The sequence below is a fragment of the Chiroxiphia lanceolata genome, chromosome Z (assembly GCF_009829145.1).
Source record: "Chiroxiphia lanceolata isolate bChiLan1 chromosome Z, bChiLan1.pri, whole genome shotgun sequence".
In the NCBI taxonomy this organism is placed as follows: domain Eukaryota; kingdom Metazoa; phylum Chordata; class Aves; order Passeriformes; family Pipridae; genus Chiroxiphia; species Chiroxiphia lanceolata.
In genome coordinates, this window is record NC_045671.1 from 58,459,863 (window position 1) to 58,481,279 (window position 21,417).

Consider the following 21,417-nt stretch of genomic DNA (forward strand, 5'->3'; position numbering starts at 1 on the left):
AGGTCTACTGCCTGGTGACCATATCCTTATATTTATTTCCAGCATGACCCCTGTATTGGGACACAACCCATGAGATTTGACAGGCAGCTGTCAGGGATTGAGTGACTGAAGCCTAAAGCAAATCAGGATATCTCAGATGCTGCTGTGTCTCTCATCAATGGCCTGGTTTAGATGTAAGGTTAACAGTGTAAAGTAAAACCAGAACTTTGCTGGAAGCCATTATCTCTCTTGTAAAGTATGAACAGGGGAGGACAATCTGAATTGCAGACAAATGTATATCACAGTAACCAATGTTTCTTGCTTAGTTCTCACCTGCCATTAGTGCTTATCAAGACAGAAAAAACTACTGCTCTTCTACATCATCTTACTATTGCAACAGGGTAAACATGCAGCTAATATTAATGAACTATAGAGTTTTATATTTAAGTGTACTGCAACATTAGATGAACAAGGGAACAAAAACTCTCGTTCCCTTATTTGATAGAGGGCGGTACCCATCACTAGTCCAAAGCCAGATGAAACATCTGACTGAAGAGAGAACCAGTCCCTTTTATATATATAAAAATTATTTTTCTGTAATAAAAGAAGACATTGACCACTCACTGGCAAAGAAAGGTGACCAAATAAATTATTTTTTAATAAAATATGCAATTAAATACCCAGATGGAAAGACGGTGTATATTTCACAGAAGAACAGTCATGATCTGAAGTGTAATGTTCATTTGGCTGACTGAATGAGTGGGCAAATGAATCAAATGCACAGCTATAGTAAATTTTTCTTAGGAAGTCTGACTCACTGCAAGGCTTTACTGTTATGTCCTAATGCAGTCACTACACAATAATAAAATATTCGTTTTTTAATATTTTATAAATTGGAAAAAAAAAATCTCAGAAATCCATCTCTAATTCTAAGCACACTGTACTTAGCCATTTTTTTGCAATATGTCCTAGTGAGGAAGTATTCCTTCAATATTTCTTGAACATTTATCTTTTACAATTTTTTCACAAGAAAGCTAATGAAACGTTATATGTTAATTATTATAGGTTAGGTACAAAACTCGTTAGAAAACAAAGTCAGAATTTGTTTTTCAGTGATTACCATTTTATAAAAGGATGAATTGAATGAAAAGTGACACTGGCCTACTGTAGGCCTGATATGATTTACTATTCTCATGTGTGATAGACCAGGGAGAATGCATACTGCATTTGCGAGTGATATCAAACTGCTGTAGCATAGCAAGAGAATTCAAAACAGTCAAAACAGATTGAAGTAAAGGCCAGTAAAAAGAAAGAAAAAATTCCATAGGGAATGTGAGATTTTTTCTGAAGTCTGACTAAACCACTTCACAGATAAAAAATGAGACCAGCATCAGTTCTGAATATAATCACAAGCTCAGTGTCACTCTACTACAAAGTCATACTTCATATGAGGATGTTTAATTGGTGGTGACAGAGTATGAGGTTAGGCACAAGGAATATCTTTTCTGACCCTGGAGAGCAAAGCATTAAAGCACATTGCCTGTAGAGGTTTTGGGTTCTTCATTGCTGGAGTTGCTGAAGAAAAGGTTTAACAAACATTTTTCAGCAAATGGACTAGATAATCCCCTGTGGCTCCCTGCAAATCCAAACCAGGGGGCTGATCTTGACTTGTATAATTCACTGTCACTCTCTCTTCCAGAATAGTTTCTTTGAAGTAATAAATTTCTTCCAGCTTCATTGATATTTCAGTTATTAAAATAACGCAATATTAGAGTGGCTATTATACTAAGTATATTAAGTGCAATACTAAGATAGACTGACATGTAAGAAATTACAAAAATCTGTCATATTTGATTGTAAACCTTGATTCACATTGTTTAGAACACTGTCATTTTATTTGGCATCTAATTTAATAGTTTTTGACAGATGGAGAGAAGCAAGATAAAAAATGGTATATTACCTAAGCCCACATAAATTCTTGTAGCTGTTTCAATGCTTCAGCACCTCTGTGACCTGAACCAGGAAAATGACACAGAGGTCTGATACTGTTGTACTGTTCCTTTTAAAAGCCATTTAAAATTGACAAGACTATACTCCTGAGTGAAATCTCATTCTGCATGAACAAAGGAAGCTTTTTATTGTGCAACAATTCCAAAGAGTGTTTATGTAGAACGCAATTTTGATTTCCCAATCTCCTCTGAAGGGACGGACTGCAAAGGCTTGCAGAGTCTAGAAATGCTGTGAACAGAATCTGGAGAAGTAAGGTGAAAGTTTTGTGAGGCAGATGTATTGACTTGGAGGAACTAGTGGCTGACGGGCCAAAACCAGAAATTACTATTTGTTGAGGGTTCTCAATGTCTCCTAAGGCTAATCAAGAAAGTATGGGACTTGACAAAGGCCAATAAAGGGAAAGGAAAGGACAGGATAGAGAAAGAAAGAAATAAAAGGCCACTCCTAAAAATGGGTGAGCATAAGGCTAGTACTGTGATACTGGGGAATGCTGTCTATGAGAAGAAACTGATAAAATGTTAGGTATTCTAGAAAAAAAACAAATCCCAGCTGCCTCAGTTAGGACTTTCAAATTAGTGAACACTTTAGGTTTTAATTTTTCCTTCTCTGCTCACTGTCTGTGTGGTGGGCATCATATTCCCACAGAAATCCTCAGAAGATAAAATTCATCAATGCCTGTGAAACACTTTGGTAGTGACAAACCTCCGAGAAATGCTTGTGAGGAGACAAATCTTTTTATCTTCAGGGTAGGGTTGGAAGTGCATATTATAAATGAAGTAGAGCTGTTAGGAAACAATAAGAAAAAACAGTAACTGTGCAGTCAATGTTCCTTGGGAAGAGGGCTCCTATAGAAACGTTATCATGTAACCAGGTAACTAAAGCAGTCACATGACATATATAGAAGTTCCACGTGTAAACTTAGCCTTGATATTTCTACTTCTACTTTGGGGTTCTTGACTTAATTCATGTCCATCTCAGATAGCATTACAGAGGTGGATTTATTGGCTGCAAAGGAAGGGATGGTTGCAACTTCCATTGGGACACATGGGTAGTTCCCTATTCTCTGTCTTAGATTCTGACTTATTAGCATGAGGTAGAGTTGACAGCTCTTATGTATTTGTTGAGTGACGTACATATTGTTACTCGCACTGACGGGCATGAGTCTTGGCTTTAAAATGGGGTTTTGTTTTTTTCAGTAACACATCACAATCTCATATGTGATTGGTTTTTTGTGTTCACTCTAAATTTCCCTGCAGCACTAATTGTTTTCCAATTTATTTTCTTGATTGCTTTTCTCTAATTTGGATTATTTTGCCACACAGATTTACCAATCCAGTTTTTCAAACTTAAATCTCAATTAGCCAAAAATCCAGCTCCTGTAGTTATCCATACATTATTCCTTGACCCTTCTGCTGCAAGAGATAAATATCTATAATAGATTTCAGTGGCCACAGATCTCTTTAGCCTGACCTGTAATTACAATATTACTTTGAATCAGAGGAGCTAAACTTCTTAGGTACCTTTCTTTATGAGTGACATAACCCAAACAACAAAACAAAAAAACCCACCACAAAACTCACAAACAAACCCAGAGGTGACATCTTGCTTACACTTCATTTATTCTGTTTCTGGAGCACGTTCAACTGGTGGAAAGATGAGTACTTCAAGGTATGAGAGAGCTGATTTTTAGCCTAGGTGCATGCGTGTTAAAGACATAGGTATGAATTTTGATGAAGTCAGAAAACTAGTCAGTCTAGTGGAAAACAATTAAACACCTAAGTACTATGCTAGATTAGTACACTAGCCAGAAATAGTAAAAAAAAAATACATATCTTATGATCTTTTTAATCACAAAAAATAAAATTATGGTGATATACCTAAGAGTATAATGTCAGAGGACACTTGATTATTATTGAGGTGATTAAATCCTAGCATCTAGATGAAGCATGCACATGCCAGTTATTTGAAAAGTTTTTAGGAACAGCATAGCAGAACAGGAATACCACAAGAAATTGGAAAGGACGTAAGAATATAATGATAGTGTCATCCACAAAAATGTAGTGCCAGAGAACTGCACTTCTGGATAGAAAAGACTTGTATATTTTGAATAGATTTTTTTCAGTTTCTTACTCTGAATTTTTAAACCTTAAAAGACATCTAAATCTTATTTAGAGACATACTGAAAGCAATAGGCTGAGCTTAAGAATAGAGTAAAAATGTAGATAGAGTATATTTCACCTCACGGTGAAGCAGCACTGCTATCTTGTTTTGTATGGAAAAGGGAAACATTGTTATGCTGCAAAATGTCCTGTTACCCTGAAACCTAAAAATGCTATCCAACCTGGTAAAAGACAAGCAAGTTACTACAGCTTTTAGTAACGGTAATTTTGTAGCTGTGTCGTTCCCAAAATACATCTTTTACTAAAATAGCAGGTAACTTTTTCTGATTTGAAAATGGGAAAGCTTGGCTGTTCCTTTTCCATCTACTTCTACACATCTAAGAAGATATATTGTCCTTTTTATTTATTTATTTATTTATTTACTTAAATTCTTGCTCTTAAATCTCCTCTGTTTGATAACTTCTTTGCTACTTGCAATTGGAAACTTGGGGTTCCTGAGCTTCAACATTAATTTAGTTCTCCTGAGTGGGAGATTTACCAGGTCTCATTCAAAGCACTGAGGCATGAAATGTTCTCAGATGTTGGCAGATATGAGGGACATTCTCTCCTGACTCAGCAGTCTACATCTCTCAGGATAGAGCTCTCCACAATTTATGACATCATGAGCTTAGGGAATACAGCCAAAATTATGCATTGTACTCTACGTTTTCAAGATGACATGTATTTCTGTTTACATATTTACAACTTTCTGGAAATAAATATGGCGACCAGTGACAATTGGTGTCCCCCAGCAGCCAGTACTGGGGCTGGTACTGTTCAACATCTTTGTTGGTGACATGGACAGTGAGATCGAGGGCACCCACAGGAAGTTCACTGGCAACACCAAGCTGAGTGGTGCAGTCGACATGCTGCAGGGAAGGGATGCCATCCAGAGGGACCTGGATAGGCTTGAGAGGCGGCCTGTGTGAAACTCAAGAAGTTCTACAAAGTGAAGTGCAAGGTCCTACACCTGATGGGGAGAGGAAAGAGAAGAGGAAGGGGATGGAGACTGGGAAAAAATTGGGAAGGGGATAGGGAAAGGGGAGGGGATGGAGAAGGGGATGGCAAAGAGGAAGGGATGGGAAAGGGGAAGGGGATGAGGATGGGGAAGGAGAAGGGGATGGGGAAGGTGATGGGGAAGAGGAAGGGGAAAGAGAGGTGGTAGAGGATGGGGAAGGGGGTATGGATGGGGAAGGGAATAGAGAAGCGGATGGGGAAAGGTTGAGGCGAAAGGAAGGGATGGAGAGAGTGATGGGGAAGGGAAAGGGGTTGGGAGAGGAACGGGGACGAAAACGGGAAGGGAAGGAGAGGCCGCCGCTCCCGGTCCCGCCCCCGTCCCGGTCACGTGCCGTCGGGGCCGGTGGTGCGGTCACGTGACGCGGGGGCCGGGCAGCACGGAAGATGGCGGCGGAGCGGGAGCCGCCGCCGCTGGGGGAGGCGAGGCCCGCGGACCTCGAAGAGCTGGAGGATGGCGAGGACCTCTTCACTAGCACCGTGTCCACCCTGGAGGTGAGGAGAGACAGCCCACCGCTGCGCGCCCCGAGCCTCGCAGCCGGGTCGGCGCTCGCCGGGCCCTCCCGTCCCCTCCACTCCCTTCCCCTCCCGTCCCGTCCCCTCCCCTCCCGTCCCCTCCCGTCCCGTCCCCTCCCGTCCCCTCCCGTCCCGTCCCGTCCCCTCCCGTCCCGTCCCGTCCCCTCCCGTCCCATCTCGTCCCCTCCCTGTCAGCCCGCTGGTCCCTCGCCCCTGCCCGTTCCCCCCGCCTCGCCGCAGCCCCTCACCGACCAGGTCTTCCGCTCGTGCCCCGGGAGCGGCCGCTCGACGCGTCCCTCCCTGCGCGGGGATCCCCTCGGGGCTCCTCCCGCCGAAAGAAACCCACAACTCCTGTCTCGGAGTGCCGCTGTCCCGGGCCGCCGCTTTCCCTCCTCTTAGCCCCTTTTTGTGCTGCTAGGGTAACAAATATTCCCACCTTTCCTCTTTCCAGTTTCGCTGGTCTGTGCGTGTCCGTCCCCTCCCTCCCACCTTGGACTTTGAGGGGATTAACAACAGCCCATTTTCTTTGTTTGGCCTCTTTCCGATGCTTCACCCTCTTCCAGTTCGCGAAAATTTGCAAAAACTTATTTCTCTCTGAGGTTTGTTCCACGGGAGTCGGCGCAGTTGTTGTCTGCGGCGGCTGCTGGGACCTGCTGGAAAAGGAGCATAAGGAGACATGAGAAATGCTTTCTGTGTTCATCCCTTATAGTGCGAGCTTTCCCTGGCGAGTGTTGTGGTCACGTCTCGCCTCTGTGTGTTGCCATTATCTTCTGGAAGAACTTTGGTTTTTCCTGTGCACGGTTACCCATTTAAAAAGGAAGTCTTTCTGTTCCTCTTTTCCTGAAGAGTTTTCTGTCCCTGACCTTTACAGTAATGGGATCGGTATATGTTTCTTTGTTTTTACTCTGGCTGTTGCCTGTCCTTAACAAAAAAAACCCCACTGTACAAAGAGGCTTTTAAATGGATTTTAAAGTCACTTGCCTTCTCTCAAACCACTGTCTTTTTTTTCTTTCTTTTTATAGATGCATAATCTGTGCATTGATAGAAAAAGATCTGTGGAAAAATGCTGTAAAGGAATAGGAAATGATGTGAACCTGCAGTTGCATGAGCAGACTTCTGTGCATCTCTGTGTGACATTGTGTATTGCTGGAGTCTTGTTGTGTGCACTGAGAAAGACTGTAGTGTAACATTAACAACATCTTCATTCACGTGGTCTAGAATTAAAGCTGCAGGAGATAAATTTAGTGTCTGAATCACAGTAACAAGGAGAAGTCCTCATCCTAATGATTAAAAAGTTACTGAAAACTCTTCTAACTGCAAAAACTGGCAAAGAAACACTTTGTATCAGTTGTTTGGGCTGAGAGTTCCCCTTTGCTGCTGTGTTTGTGTACACAGATGGTTTGGAAGACATTCCTTAAGTAGAAAGGGGAAGCCTCTTTGCTTGAAGAGAAGCTTTTGAAAAGCTGTGTCAGTAAGGCTTTTTTTGACATCTAGTCAGCTACAGCATTTGGGGAAGTGCCTTAACCATGTGATTTTTTTCTGGCAAATTTGTAAGAAAGAGGTCATGAAAATTGACTTTAGGCTTCTCACTAGCTTGAGCGTGGATTGATGAATGCAGCTTATAGGGTACTACAGAATAATGATTATCTCATGATGTGGGCCTAGTTAAACTTCTATCTTGAGTGTTACTTTAATCTGGTAAATATTCATAAAGCGGCTGATCATAAATGGAAGTGGGAGTTCTGTTGTAACAAGAGAATCACACTTTTTGTAGTTGATCCTGTATTTCTTTGCTGATAGCAGAGGCGAGAGACAGTGAGGTCCAAAGCCAGCTTACATGAAGGCTGTGGTACTTTGAAAGGGTTCCCAACTGGTTCATCTTGAAGCTGTCCATTTGCTTTTAGCATGATTTTCTGTAATGGAAAAATACATGGAGGAACTTGAAAATGATCAGTAAGCAGTAGATGTGGTAATCTATCAAGGATGTCATTTAGGGCAGGGTGTGTAATCTTATTGCCGGTTTATTGGTGTATGTCAAAGATCTGCAATATATATTTGGTTTTTGCATAGGAGGCAAAACAGTAGATAACCACAGATGACATTAAGGGTAGTCATTCAATTTAACAGTGTCAATTATTGAGGAAGCAGTAAAGACCCCATTGGAATATCTGAGAGGAAAATACTAAGTCCTTCAATACTGTACGGTACCTTTGTAGAAAGCTGAGTTTGTATCCAGGATTAATTGGTGTAATTCTACTGGAAGTGTGTGTCTCGTTGCTTGATGTTAAATCCAGGCATGTAGACATTGCTCCTATGTGGCTGCTTACTTTCTGCTGGAAATAAAACTGACCTGCTGTTGAATCTGTTCTCTCTGCCCATGCTGTGAGTTGTGAGCTCCTGTAACCCCGTTTCAGACAGTGAGCTGTGTTAACCTGAACAACTATAATATGATTGTCATCTTTTGTCAGCCTACTGTATTTTGACTGAAGGAGGCTAGATAGGATTCAGACAAGTAGTTGAACTAGTTTGAGGTGGACCCTACTATTAAGAGGAAGGGAGGATGTCCAAACATTTAGAGCTATAATTTCAGCGAGCAGAAAATGTGAGAACTTGTTCTTGTTTCTTCATAAGTCAGAGCTATAAGATGCTTAGTTATTGCCTCCAAACATAATGAACAATAAAAGAAAATTAAGCTCGTTATTGCCCTTGTAAATTGGAATGGGTCCCTGGCTCTCTCACCTGAAACTTGTTTTCAAGAAAACAAGGAAGGATCCTGACTGCCCTGCATACCTGGATGTCCTGGCCGTTTGGTATCTTGGTTATTGAATGCTTCACTTAATTTTCAGCTCACCGGTCATTCAGAAATTTCACAACCATGTACGTTTCAGGAAATGGACATGTTTGTGACATTTTGTGAATCCTTGGCATCAAGTAAGTTTAGAATTTCTAAACAGCTATGCTGTTTGTCTGTGTCTGGGCCTTGAGCTTTTATGTTAGTCTCGTCTTCTGTTTCTTGTCTGATATGCAGATTTTTCGCTGCACTAACTACTGACTCCTTTGACAGCCATTTTATTCAGCCATTTTAGCTGTACTTTGTAGAGATAAAAAGGCAAAATTGGGGTCCTGTCTTTTAGTTTGCATATGTAGAAGACTGTAACTGGAATAGCTTAATATGCTGATGGACGCTTTTTTGGTTTTTATGGTGATGCATGCATGGGTACTTTTTTGGTTTTTGAGAACCTGAATAGCACTCTCTGACCCACTAGCTGTGCAAAATCATCAGATTATTCGGAATTATTGAGTCCAGTTTCTGATATGTTCAGGGCTGTGTCTTGCTGGGTTTTTGTAGTTCCCTGAGGGCTATGTGTGTTTTGAAGAGAAAAAACTAAAACTTCATTGCAAAACTCTTAAAAACAAGCTGACGTGGTGTCCAAATCATTAATAATTTTTAATAAGTTTTTACATGTTGTCTTTTTCATATAAAGTCCCAAATGTTTCCAAAGATATTTAACTCCATCCTTAGTTTATCTTATCTGAGAATGACAGCTGTTTAAAAATACCAAAGAGCCACAGAAAGTTTAATAGACCAGGAGATACCTTATTAATCTGGCAGCTGAGCCCCACACACTCACTGAATCCTGCCAGCAGGATGGGAGAGAAGATTGGAAGGGTGAAAGTTAGAAGAAGATGGGTAGGTAGAGATGAAGAGAATTTAATGGATATAGTAAAAGCTGCACACACAAACAATATAATTAATTCATTCACCCCTTCCCATGGGCAGGCCTGTGTTCAGCCATCTTCAGGAAGACACTTCATCACATCTAATGGTGACTTAGTGAGACAAATACTCTAACTCCAAACATCCTCTGCGTCCTCCTTCTTCCTCGTACCTTTTATTGCTGAGCACGGTGTTACAAGGTATGGGATATCCCTCTGGTCAGCTGGGGCCAGCTGTCCGAGCTGTGTCCTCTCACTGTTTCTTGTGGACTCTCAGCCTACTTGTTGACAGGGCAGTGAGTAATAGAGAAAGCCTTCACGCTACCTAAACAAAGTTCAACCATAACTGAAACATCAAGGCTGCATTGTCAACACTGTTTTAGTTGCAGATCCAAACCATGGAACTCTGCAAGCCTTTTTTCAATTATGAAAAAATTAATTCTATGCTAGCCCAAACCAGTACACAGCTGAAAATTCACTTTATCCATAAATTATCTGCAAAATTAAACTTTAGTATCTACTATTCTTAAAAACAGAACTTAACATTTATAACAAATGCAAATTTATTATGTAAAAATTATTATTATTAAACAAATAATACACAGACAGAATATCAGTTTCACTGGAAATATTCCTATAAAAGTCACTTCTAGACTTTTTGTCTTGTATACAAATTATACCAACTGCATGAATAAGCTTTGCTTCATGAGCTTTCTGAGGTGCCCTTAAGGTCTATTTGAGTCCTCTCCTTTTGCAAGTATTCTCATATGAAATTTGGAGAAAGCTGTCTATAACTGCTATACTAACTACAGCTGTGAAGCCTGATGTAGTGCAGAATTATTGGTGTTCTTTAACGACGCCACTGGACAGGATCTTTCCCAGTTCAGCAACAGAAAGATACATGTGTTTATAACCATTCCGAGGAGGAATCTGTTTCTTTTTTAGAAGTGGGAATAGCTCTGTATTGACCTCTGGTTAACTGGTTGCTTTAGGCCTGTAAATATTTGGTATTTCATATTATGCCATGGGTTGATCAGGTTTAAGTGTTCAAGATGAATTTTGTGTTCAGGATTTCATTTTGTGATTAGAAACCAGGTATAATCAAAAGGTAACCATCAGCAACTAAAATGGCTACCTCAGATAAAACTGAGAAGATAGGTTGAGGGAATAGCTTGAAGGTGTGAGTATTCTCCAAGAGCTCTTTTCCACCATTCATTAATCAGGAGCACAATGAAGTGATAAAGCAGAAAGCCCTCTGCTTATGTGCAACAAGTGGAAGACTTTTGTTCCCTGTGTCTGGCTGTATTAGAGCTGTTTTTTGTGGCAGTGAATTGCCAACCACAAACTTATGTGCCATTCTGCATCTGTGGTGTTGTGGGGCGCCCACTGTGTGCTAAACCTCAGATCTATCAAAATGTAAGTAGGTTGCTGTTCAAAGTTGAGTAGCATCAAAACAGGTTTGGAAGGAGTATCTATAATATTTTTGTGAAAAACTGCTTTTGCTGATAACACTTCAAAGTTCTTGAACCTCACAGAGAAATCAAACATTTCTGTGCTCTGCTGTTTTGGTGAAGTACAAGATCTTGAACTCACAGCTCTACACAGCACTGCCTGGAGAGACACACCATTTCTTCTGAAATATGCTACTTCTGAGTTCTGATACAATTTAAAATCTTTGACTATTACATGTAACACATACTGTCTATACTATCAATTGTAAAACACTGAAGCATGTCAAGCACTGTGGTTTTCTTAAATTTCCTAGTTCATTTCATCTAAATTATTACAAGTCTTGTGATACAACTTAAGGAGTTGTATCTCCTTATGATACTTCATAGCATCTTCACAGAGTGGACAAATACACCTTTTACTACCCCAGAGCACTCTATTTCCTGAGGGGTCGTTTTGTCATTCATTTAGTATGAGATGAGAAGTGTTCATGTGACCAGTGGATTGGTTCCTTGCAGGGTTCTGAACTCTTCTCCCTAGTTCATTTCCAAGTGTTCCTTCTCTGATGTTCTTTCCAGACTCTAGGGCAAAATCCAGCCACGAATTTGAGAGACGGCTTCTTTTGTTGTCACTTTGTGTATTGGTTTCCCCATGTTATATGTGGGGTTCTAAGAGAGGGGCAGCTTTTGACAAAGGGAGGGAGATATGACCTCTTCTGTCGCTTGAATGGAGCAGTTCATTGTTGCAACTATAATCTGGCTGCGTTGGCTTTGGGTAACATGCATTTTCTTCACAGTGGCTGATAATGGGGTTGTGTTTTGGATTTGTGCTAAAAAAATAGATAAAATAGAGATGTTTTTGTCATTGCTGAGCAGGGCTTGCACAGAGCCAAGGCTGCTTCTGCTTTCCATACTGCCACACTGGCGAGGAAGATGGGGGTGCATGGGAGGTCGGGAGGACACCCAGCTGGGACAGGTGACCCAAACTGACCCAAAGGAATATCCCATACCATATGACGTCATGCTCAGGATATAAAGTAGGGGGAAGACAGAAGAAGGGGGCATATTTGGAGTGATGGTGTTTGTCTTCCCAAGTAACTGCTACACGTGATGGGGCCGTGCTCTTCTGGAGAAGTTAAATACCTACCTGCCCATGTGAAGAAGTGAATTAATTCCTTGCCTGTGTGTAGAGCTTTTGTTTTCTTTATTAAAATATTTTGTTTTCTTTATTTCTTTATCTCAACCCATGAGTTTTCTGGCTTTTGCCCTTCCGATTCTCTTTCTGATCCTCTTCCCAATCCTGCTGGTGTGGGAGTGAGTGAGCATCTGCGTGGGGCTTGGTGGCTGTCTGGGGTTAAACTACTACACTGGTTTAGGGATTATAAATTTTCTGGTATTCTTTTGTTTGCTTGTAGCTTTCTTGTGTCTTCATCAGGGAAAACCTTTCCAAGTCAATCGAGTCTTGATTTCATACTTTATTTTTCCTTTGAAAAACTATTCTGTACCCTGTCTGAATTTGCCTGGCAGGATTTTTACTATTTCTGCTTACTTCTTCTGTACTGGAATTTCAGGTGTTTGAAGTCTGGATAGATGTGAGGGTCAGGACATACACTGCTTTTGGAGAGCCAGTTATAAGGAAGACCTGTTTGTTAAAACTGTTGCCTCTGCTGCATTTATGAATGTGAAAATACCATCTGGACAGACTTTTTCAGTGACATTTCCATATTTTTCCGTCTTTTTTAAAATCTTTTTAGTCTGTGGTGTTTCTTGAAGTATATAGTGAAACATTTATGATCTTTTTTGAATACTGGTTCTGAGCTTAAGTTATGACAACTTTATGCAAAAACTAGGAAGCAAGTAGTGGTACAGTTTACAGATGCTCCTTAAAATGCATACAGTCATGAATAAAGACGCTGTTGTTGAAACCTCTCTAGCTAACTATCCTGGGTGAAGTTGTGAGAAGTGAGTCTTGCGAATTTTCTACTGCTGGCAGTAAACACAGTAGATATTTATTCAAGGAAGATTTTCTAAGTGAAACACTGACTTCAATTAGGTGTGTGTTTGTTTTGTAAGCAAGAGATACATTTGGTGGCCCAGCTTCAATATTGCTTTGATTTTCCTGAGTGTCTTCAACAGAGCAAGTTCTAGTCTTCAGTGAATTAAAAGAACTGTATCTATGGCAAGCCTTGTTTCCATGTACAGTACAACATGACCCTCTGTGGCAGTAATCCATTAGCAAAGCTATCAAAATTTCTTAAGGCTCCAGGCAGCCTTTAATTATTTGGATGGCATTAATGCATTTTTTCGGTCTCTGAAAAACTGGTACAAAGCACTTGGAGATTTCTTTATTAATTTTTGGCTATGTACAAACCCAGATTTAAATCCAAGTCTTTCCAGAAAGAACTTAATAATGAAATTACATTTGGCGATACTAATAAACTTATTCTAGATATTTCAATAGGCAGCTTTTGCTTCATGTTAATTAAACCTGAGGAAACTTGTGACTCTTTTTTTCTCTTGGACAAAGAAATTGAGAGCTGTTGACTAACTCATATCTTTTGTTCTTTGTTCCTGTGCTGGGAGTGGGAAATGGAAATAGCTGACAGGGTTTCCTTTCTGTACATCTTGTCTTGTTTCTTTGCAATAAAAAAATGTTTGTTGCAATAATTCTTATATACTGACACGTGACAACTGGTTATCTGCTAATTATTTTACTTTTTTTTTTTTTTTTTTTAAATAAAAGTCAAGTCCTTCATCTCCAGAGCCAGCAAGTCTTCCTGCAGAAGACCTGAGCACAAACTCCAATGGTCCAAAGCCAGCAGAAATCATGCTGGATGGTGACAGAGAAGACCTCTTTGCTGGTAATTACCATTTTCTTGTAATGTGCCTGCACAAACTCTTTTGCCCTTGGACTGAAAGAAATTTGGTTTTCTAAGAGGGAGAGTTGAAACCTTGTAAGTAGTTTGACAGTGTTGTACAGGTTTTTTCTTGTAGTACATTAGCTAAGTTTGTTTACTAAATGCAAGTTTTTCAGGGGTGTGTATTGTCAGTGTGTAGCGTGGGAGTGTTTAGCTGTTCTGCTGACAGTAATAATGTACTTACCATTCTGTGATTAAAAATGTTCAAACCAGTGTGAAAAAACATGACTTAAGTTGCATTCTTGTTTTCTACTTAATAACTATACATAAGCTGTCCCAGTCTTTTTTCCAATTACAAAGACAGATAACTCAAAAAATAATGCAAACTGGAGGGTATTTCCTTCATCTTAAAACTCTTGTTTTAATGAAAAAGTAACAAACTGGCACATGGGACCAGTCCTATCATTTCAGTAGTGTGTGGTTATCTCTCTGACAGTTGATAGTACTGAAACTTCTGATAAGTAATCTGTTAAGACTGTACATTTCTAAGGCTTCATTACTCAGTTGCTGCTTCAGTGTTGGTTTTTGACTCTCCTAACATGGGTTATTGTTGCTGTCAGTTACAGATGTAGGAGCATTAACTATTCAAGAATCTAGCATCTCATTACTAGTATATCCTGTATGACTACATATTGAGTGAGTCAGCTGGCAGTCTGCTTTGAATATAGTCCTCATCTCATCTTCATTGATTACCTGATGTAGTCATTTGAAAAGAAACTTCATAGCCTTTAGTTGTTCTGGGCTATTTTGTATAAATACTTGTATATACATGCTCATTACCTCTGTTCTAAACTTCCTAGATTTGTATTTCCATATGTTTGAAATTATGTTTGCTCATGACACTATTAGAATGTATTCACTAGTTTACTTACTCTCTGAAAGTGTTTTAAAAGAAAAAAGGAATAAGGGAATAGAGGGATAATCTTAATTTTTTTTGTATTTATTTTACCTTATCTTGTGACTTATAAAGACCATCCATTCTTTAGCAATGAAGCTTTCTAGTACTAGTTAGTAATTTGGTTATTTAGCTTCAGTATATAAAGCCAGCTTTTTTTAACCATAGAGCCATCTGGAACGTATATTTTAGGAAAGCCAGTTCTCCTTTGGATAATATTAAGAAAAAAAGGTGGCTGTAGTAAATACTGAGGGGAGAGAGACAGAAGGAACAAATGTTTGCAGCCAGATTGTTTCAACTGAAATGAATGCTGTGAGAAAAACACACAGAAAAACTGATTTAATGACTTTGAGCTTGCTATGTAGGACATTCTCTAAAATGCTTGCAGCACTGAACTGAAGGCATCTAACATACAGCACATCTAACACAGCTGAGACTCTCAAACAGAGGAAAAAACAAGTGTGATTTATGGAGCCTGAGACAGAATATGACATTTTTCACAGTTTCCTATTCTAAGCAGGAAGTTTGTGTAGTGCAGTTGAGCCCAGGTGATGAACTTCTATCTTTGTATCACTGTCATTCTGAAATGACATTCAGAAGAACTATGTCTAATTTATGTTCTGGTGCTGGGCACTCATGAGTATAACTGTTTTTTCTTTCTTAGGACTGTTTTGCTAGACAATATAGAAAAAATGTGAGAAATGCAATCACGGTGGAAGCAAGAAAATAGGTATCTCGTATTGCCTAAGTCTGGCTTTCTGTGAAAGCGGGACTTACTTTAAAAGTGAGTGTGACTGTTTTTTTTCTTTGACATGTTGAAATTCCAGAGAAACCTATCTTGGCACAGCTTATAGGAACACTTAACTGGAGGGAAGAAAATGAAGCTCCACAGCTTTGTAACTTCTGTTGTTCCTTCATATTGAATTCCTAGACACTATAAAATCCAGGTAAAGAAAATTCTTTGTTGCTCCTGAAAGGAGGGACAGTCATGCTTAGGGGTCAGAAATAATTCTAGTTTTTAGACTTATAAAGAGATGCGATAGTATGCCTCTCCAGCTGTTGTAGACTTTAAAAATATTTTTCATTAGTCCACCTAATAATGCAACTAATGGAAAAGGAGAAGAAACAGAACAAATTTTCTGTATTGTTTTAATTCAGTATAGAACCTGGGATATTTTTGGCTTTTTTGATTATGTTTAAATCCCCTTTGCTGTTACATTTTTGTTGCAGCTGCAGGATAGAGTGTGCAACAAAATGGTTTAGATACTCATTACTTTGTCTCTAGCGACTCATAAGTGAACTATTAAAGCTAGGTTTCAAAGGTGGAAGAAATGAGTTTTCCAGCTGTCATCAGAGACCAGTAAAGTTTGCTGCTGCACTGTGGTTCTTGGTTCTGTAACAAAGCAAACTGTCTTGCTAGACCCACTTAAGCACTTTCACTCTTAGAATGAAAGTCAGTTGATTATTTAGAAAAAAAGCTTACTCTTTCTTACCTTGTAGAGCTCTTATATGCAGAGGACATAATGGTCAATGCTCCAGATGAGGTAGTATTAGGTGTATGTTGAGGGATTTTGGGACGTATCTTAAAACTTGGCTGTCTGTAAGTTGCTGTTACTCAGTGAAGAACTAGTTATCAAACTAGTCTTCCAAAATGTTGACCCAAAGTTCAGTGTATAACTGCACAAATATGCCATGGACAGGGCATAGCTGTCTGTGCCTTCTGCCTCTAGAGCTCCTAGATGGTGCACAGATCTGTGATGTCAGTGCTCTGTCACCTTCTTCGGAAAAGTGGAAAATTATAATTTTGCCTCTCCCCTATTCTGGTAAAAGATTACTATCTTTGTTAGTTTGTTTTTTCAGCTCTGAGAGATGTTTGGGAATGGATCAAGTTATGCAAGTATCTAGCTACTCTGTCCTGGGGAAAAGTCAGTGTGGTGGGGTCTGGGGTGATGATTGTTTTTATTGAGTTTTTTGTTGTATTCTTTTTTTTCCCCTTTGGGTTGTGATAAGTTTGTCTTAGGCTTTTTTCCTCGTAGTTGAGACAGAAAAGGAGACGATGATTCTATGGACCAGACAAGGCATGTACTTTAAGCCCATCTGAACAGAAAAGCTTGTAGCTGATTATGCCTGTCAGGCTGTCGTGTGATTTGTCTGATACAAAGAGTTTGATGCAAATGCTTAGCTGCTAGTTGTTCTGTTCTAGCTTTCTTCTGCAAGAAACATGCACAAAAGCATGTGAACCTACAGTTTTGAAGTCAGAAGGTGGTCTTATTAATATCTGTCTGTTCTCATTAATGTCGTGCTTAGTACTCCTAGTATAACAATAAGGGTTGTGGGATATGACTTAGGTGTAGTAGTTCTTACAGTCAGTTCTGTTTGGTTTTGTATCTGAATTATACTTGGATACTTGGTGTCCAATACACTTGGAGAAGCCTTTTTTTAGTAGCTTGTCAGCTGTTCTAGACAATCGTTTCTGCTTATGTTTTCTTCCAAATTTGTGTTCACATGAGCAAGCTTTTGAAGATGATAAGCCAATTTAAACATTCAAGCCATGTCAGAATGTTAGAACTGTGACTAGTAAAAATAACTTGGGGCTGAAATGAGCTGCTAGTGAGGAATTGCAAACTTGCACTTTCTGAGATGATGTTTGACAAATACTGGTGGTGAAAAATAAAGAAATGAGAGCTGTCTAATGCTGAGATTGAGCCCCATGCTTGAACATCGATAGAAACTTGATGTAGTTGGGTGTAGAATGTTAAGTAAACATACATACTTGTCTTCTACAGCAGAATGAGATGTTTTCATGTGCTTTTGGCGCTAAGCAACTTGACTGTTTATGGATTATAAAGTATGTATTTATGTGTATCAGTCTTACAGCATTAGCTTGGTGGGAGTGCTTAATATGTGCTGATAGCTCCCATAGCTGATAAAACTGTTGGATCTCAATGTTTTTCTTCCAAAAGTTGGGCAGAGCAGTTGCTTGCCTCTCTTTAAGCAAGAACATATGCTTTTAAGAAGTACACTGAAAAGAAGGCATCAAGATTTCATCTTCCATGCTAGTATTGACACTAAATATTTAAAAAATAAACCGAACAAAAACTGCACACACACACATAACCCCCAAAAACCCCCTCAAAACCACACCACAAAACCACAACCTCATATTAGGTTTTCAGGGGAAGGTCTAAAATGAACAGGTCAAGTAAATGTTTCTACGAGTGCCATAGTTTCTACTCTGAAACCTGACAAATTAATATTTCCATGAAAGAAAAACCAAACCTGCAAAACAAGCACATGAATTGTCAATAAAACTTTTTAATCTAGACCATGTCATCTGGTTTCTCAAAGTGAAGGAATGTATGCAAGAAGCATAAATGTCAGAGTTCATCAGAACAAACCTATTTCTTGGGAAATAGATGTTCAGCTTATGTGCTACTCAAAAGGCTGCTTTTCTGAGGGGGTAAAAATAGCTAGAAGTAAGAACCTGTTGTTGTTATTTAAAACTAGTACTTCTTTTCCCTTTCAGAACTGTCTTAATACTTCTGTTTCAGGCAACAACTTTGTCCCTGTCCTACTCTGTCCCATCATACCCTTCCATGACTTTTCCATTCCATGCTTCTAGTTTTACATAATGTCTGGGAGGCCACAGACTTGGAGCTGAGAGGTAACAAGAGGGAGGATAGCATAAATTCTCCTTTCTTCCTAAAATAACTGATTTACTGCCATCAAACAAACAGATACTATTTTCTCTGGGTCAGTTCCTCCAACAAAACAGAAAAAAAAGGTTAGTAGGCAGCAGCTATAAAAATGTGCTCCTGCTCAACCAACCTGAGGTCCCTTAGAAAGACTGGTATGGACAAACTCTAATGTTGTTGGTCCTGCTGAAAGGAAACCTCCTTGCCTTGTCCGACTGCTGGCTCTTGCCACTTTCTCTTTTGTGTAAATAATGTACCAGCTTAGCAGTAGCTTCAGCTATCTGCTGAACAGAAACAGGGCACTATTCCTGGTTGGAGTTCTTTTGATGTACAACCTGGATTGCTTTATGAGTGTGTGGATACAAGTCTGAAGAAGAGTGTTGGAAAGGAGTGCTGCTGTTTCATCTGATAGCACTGCTGCTTTGTTACATTAAATTCACAGTTTTTTCATGAAGTCATACTTTACAGTAACAGGATTGTGTTCTCAGGTAGTGTAAACGAGAAATCTGTGTGCTTTGAATTGTTTAATGACTTGTTTTATAAACCTGTCTAAAATTTGAAGTAGAGAGAAGTATATAGTGGTGATTAATGGTTTGTTTCCCACACATGTGCTGGAATATAGCTGGTGATAAAAAAAAAAGGGACAATTGAAGTGTAATTGCTCTATTTTATAAATATTTTATATTTTACATTATATCATGTATATAAGATACTGTATTACATATGTATGTATATATTTTTCTGATAAATGTTTCTGTGAAATAGTCATTTGTATAACAATATGTTGAATGCTGTTAGCCACAAAGAAGAGAACTGCCTCTTTATGATGTTGAAATGTTGTACCACTCTAAAAGCTTTTTTTACCACAGCTTCATCATGACTTCCCATCTGCTCTTAGGTTTTGAATTAAAATTCTTTATTGATTTAAGATGCAATGTCCTTCCTATGGCATTTGAGGAAAGGAAGCATCACCAGATGCTTAAGGTCCTCAATATTTAGCAGTAAGAATAAAGCAATACTAGGAAAAAAAATATTTTCAAAGAAAGGCTTTAGATATTCTTTGTTCATATTAAAAATGGAAAATATGAAAAGGTGCTTGCTTTTACGTTTAGTTTGAAAATGCTATGAAAATCTATAATTGGAAATTAGGAAAAGCATTGCCAGCGGGTTCAGGGAAGTGATCATTCCCCTTGGCTCAGCCTTACTGAGGCCAGACCTGGAGTGCTGAATGCAGGTTTGAGCTACCCAAATGCAAGGGAGACCTGGACAGACAGGAGTGACTCTAGTGCAGGACCATGAAGATGATTGAGGCTGTGAAGTGTATGGCATAAGAGTCGAGTTTGAGAGAGAGGGAGCTGTTTCCACCTGGAATGAGGGGAATCCTGCAATGTGTATAAATACCTGGTGGTAGGAAATGGAGGAGGAAGCCAGACTTCTCAGTGGTGCCCACTGACAGGACAGAAGACAACAGCTACACGCTGAAATATGGCTAATATGCAAGAAAAACAAACTCTAGGGTTTTTTTTGAGGAGGTAGATTCTCTATCCTTGTAGATGATCAAAACCCACCTGCACATGTTCCAGTCCACCCTGCTATAGCTGATTCTGCTCAAGTAGAGGAGTTAGATTAGATAATCTTGGAAGTCCTTTCCAAACTCAGCAATTCTGTGATATACTCCAAAACAAAATGATGATAGGAAGCTTTGGCAGCCTCAGGCCAGAATGAGTATCTGCTTCAAACCAGATTAAGGCATATTAACCTTGAAGGTTTTTCTTCAATTTATTTTGGTCTTTGGTATCAAACACAGTCATTTAGGCACAGTCATCATCATCCCTGAAACAGAGAAGTGTGATTTTGTTGATCTATGAAAATTATCAAAGATTAGCAAAACTAGTGTTACAGTAGAGTGGGAAACACAGTTGACTAACAGAATATCTCTAAGTGATAGCAGGGATAAAGTTGAGTGGTTTTGATATATGGATTATGAGAGATCGTAATATTTCTTTTTCAGTAATAAATTATTTGTCTCATTGGATGCTATTTCCACTTCTATTTTTATATTGCTAATAGATTACAGGCACTTTTGGAGAAGGAAACAATCCTATGTAATACAAAAATGGGGCTTTTTTACATGCAATAGAACTATCCCACAAATTTTAAAGTAGATCTGATCTTTAAAACTCCTTTTAACTGTTAAGTAAGGACTAATTATATTCATTTTATTCACAAGGCCTTAAAAAGTTGGGAAGAAAGATAGCATATTTTCTTTTGAAAATTCAGTGGGTTATGCAAGCTTAGGTCTTTTCCAAACTGCAGAATAAACCTTTTTTGTAACCTGGTGTACTTTAAAGTGGCTCTGTTGTAATGCCTTGGTAAGTCCTTGCCACAGGAAGTCTAGTTTGTAAAAAGATTTGAGATCAATTGGAAAGTCAGTCTTGGTATCAAATGACTGTCCTGTGGTCCATGTTATCTTTTAAGGAACTAGAATTCTTGAAAATGCTCATCCAGTAAGAACCACAGCATTGTTAATTTATTTGAATTAGAACAGAAATGTCTTTATACCCAGGAAGTGTGTGGTTTGCCAGTGGTCAAAACCAGTTAGTGCAGGAAAGTGCAAACAAAAAGCCTCTTTAAAGATGGGTGAACTGTCCATAGTGTGAAGAAAGTACTCAGTTTTTAGTGAACTGTTTTAAGCCCCAGAGAGACTAGAGACTAAAGATAGTCCTACTAGTAAGAATGTCTCACCTGCTAATATTGCTATTGTTGTGGTAAGGTTTGTCAGTGCTGGGGGTGTCATATGGTTGTGTAACTTCATTCAGTACTTCATTCAATACTTCATTCATGATCTGCTCAGTTATCAGCCTGTATGACTAAATCAGCTGTTGTTCAGCAAAACAGTGATGAAAAAGATCTGTGGTAAAAAAAAAATTATTTAGTTTTTACAATACCTCATGCAGAAATAAATTAATTGTGACTTGTGACTGCTTTAAAAGACTTGTTACCAAACAGTATACAAAAAAAAGCCGAACCAACCAAAAAAAGCAGTATTAATCTTACTTTAACCCA

The 21,417-nt window shown here is 39.1% G+C and overlaps 1 protein-coding gene across 2 annotated transcripts in view; it reads left to right on the forward strand.

Moving 5' to 3' along the window:
* Positions 1–5,515: 5,515 nt before the first annotated feature.
* SNX2 (sorting nexin 2) overlaps positions 5,516–21,417 on the forward strand; it is a 31,848-nt gene continuing 15,946 nt past the window's right edge. Inside the window, exons 1-2 of one of the 2 annotated variants that reach the window (XM_032675598.1) lie at positions 5,516–5,657; positions 13,587–13,704. In XM_032675598.1, coding sequence (XP_032531489.1) covers positions 5,550–5,657; positions 13,587–13,704 — 226 coding nt within the window. In that variant the 5' untranslated portion in view covers positions 5,516–5,549. The remainder of the gene's footprint in view (positions 5,658–13,586; positions 13,705–21,417) is intronic. The other variant, XM_032675599.1, reaches the window with a different exon arrangement.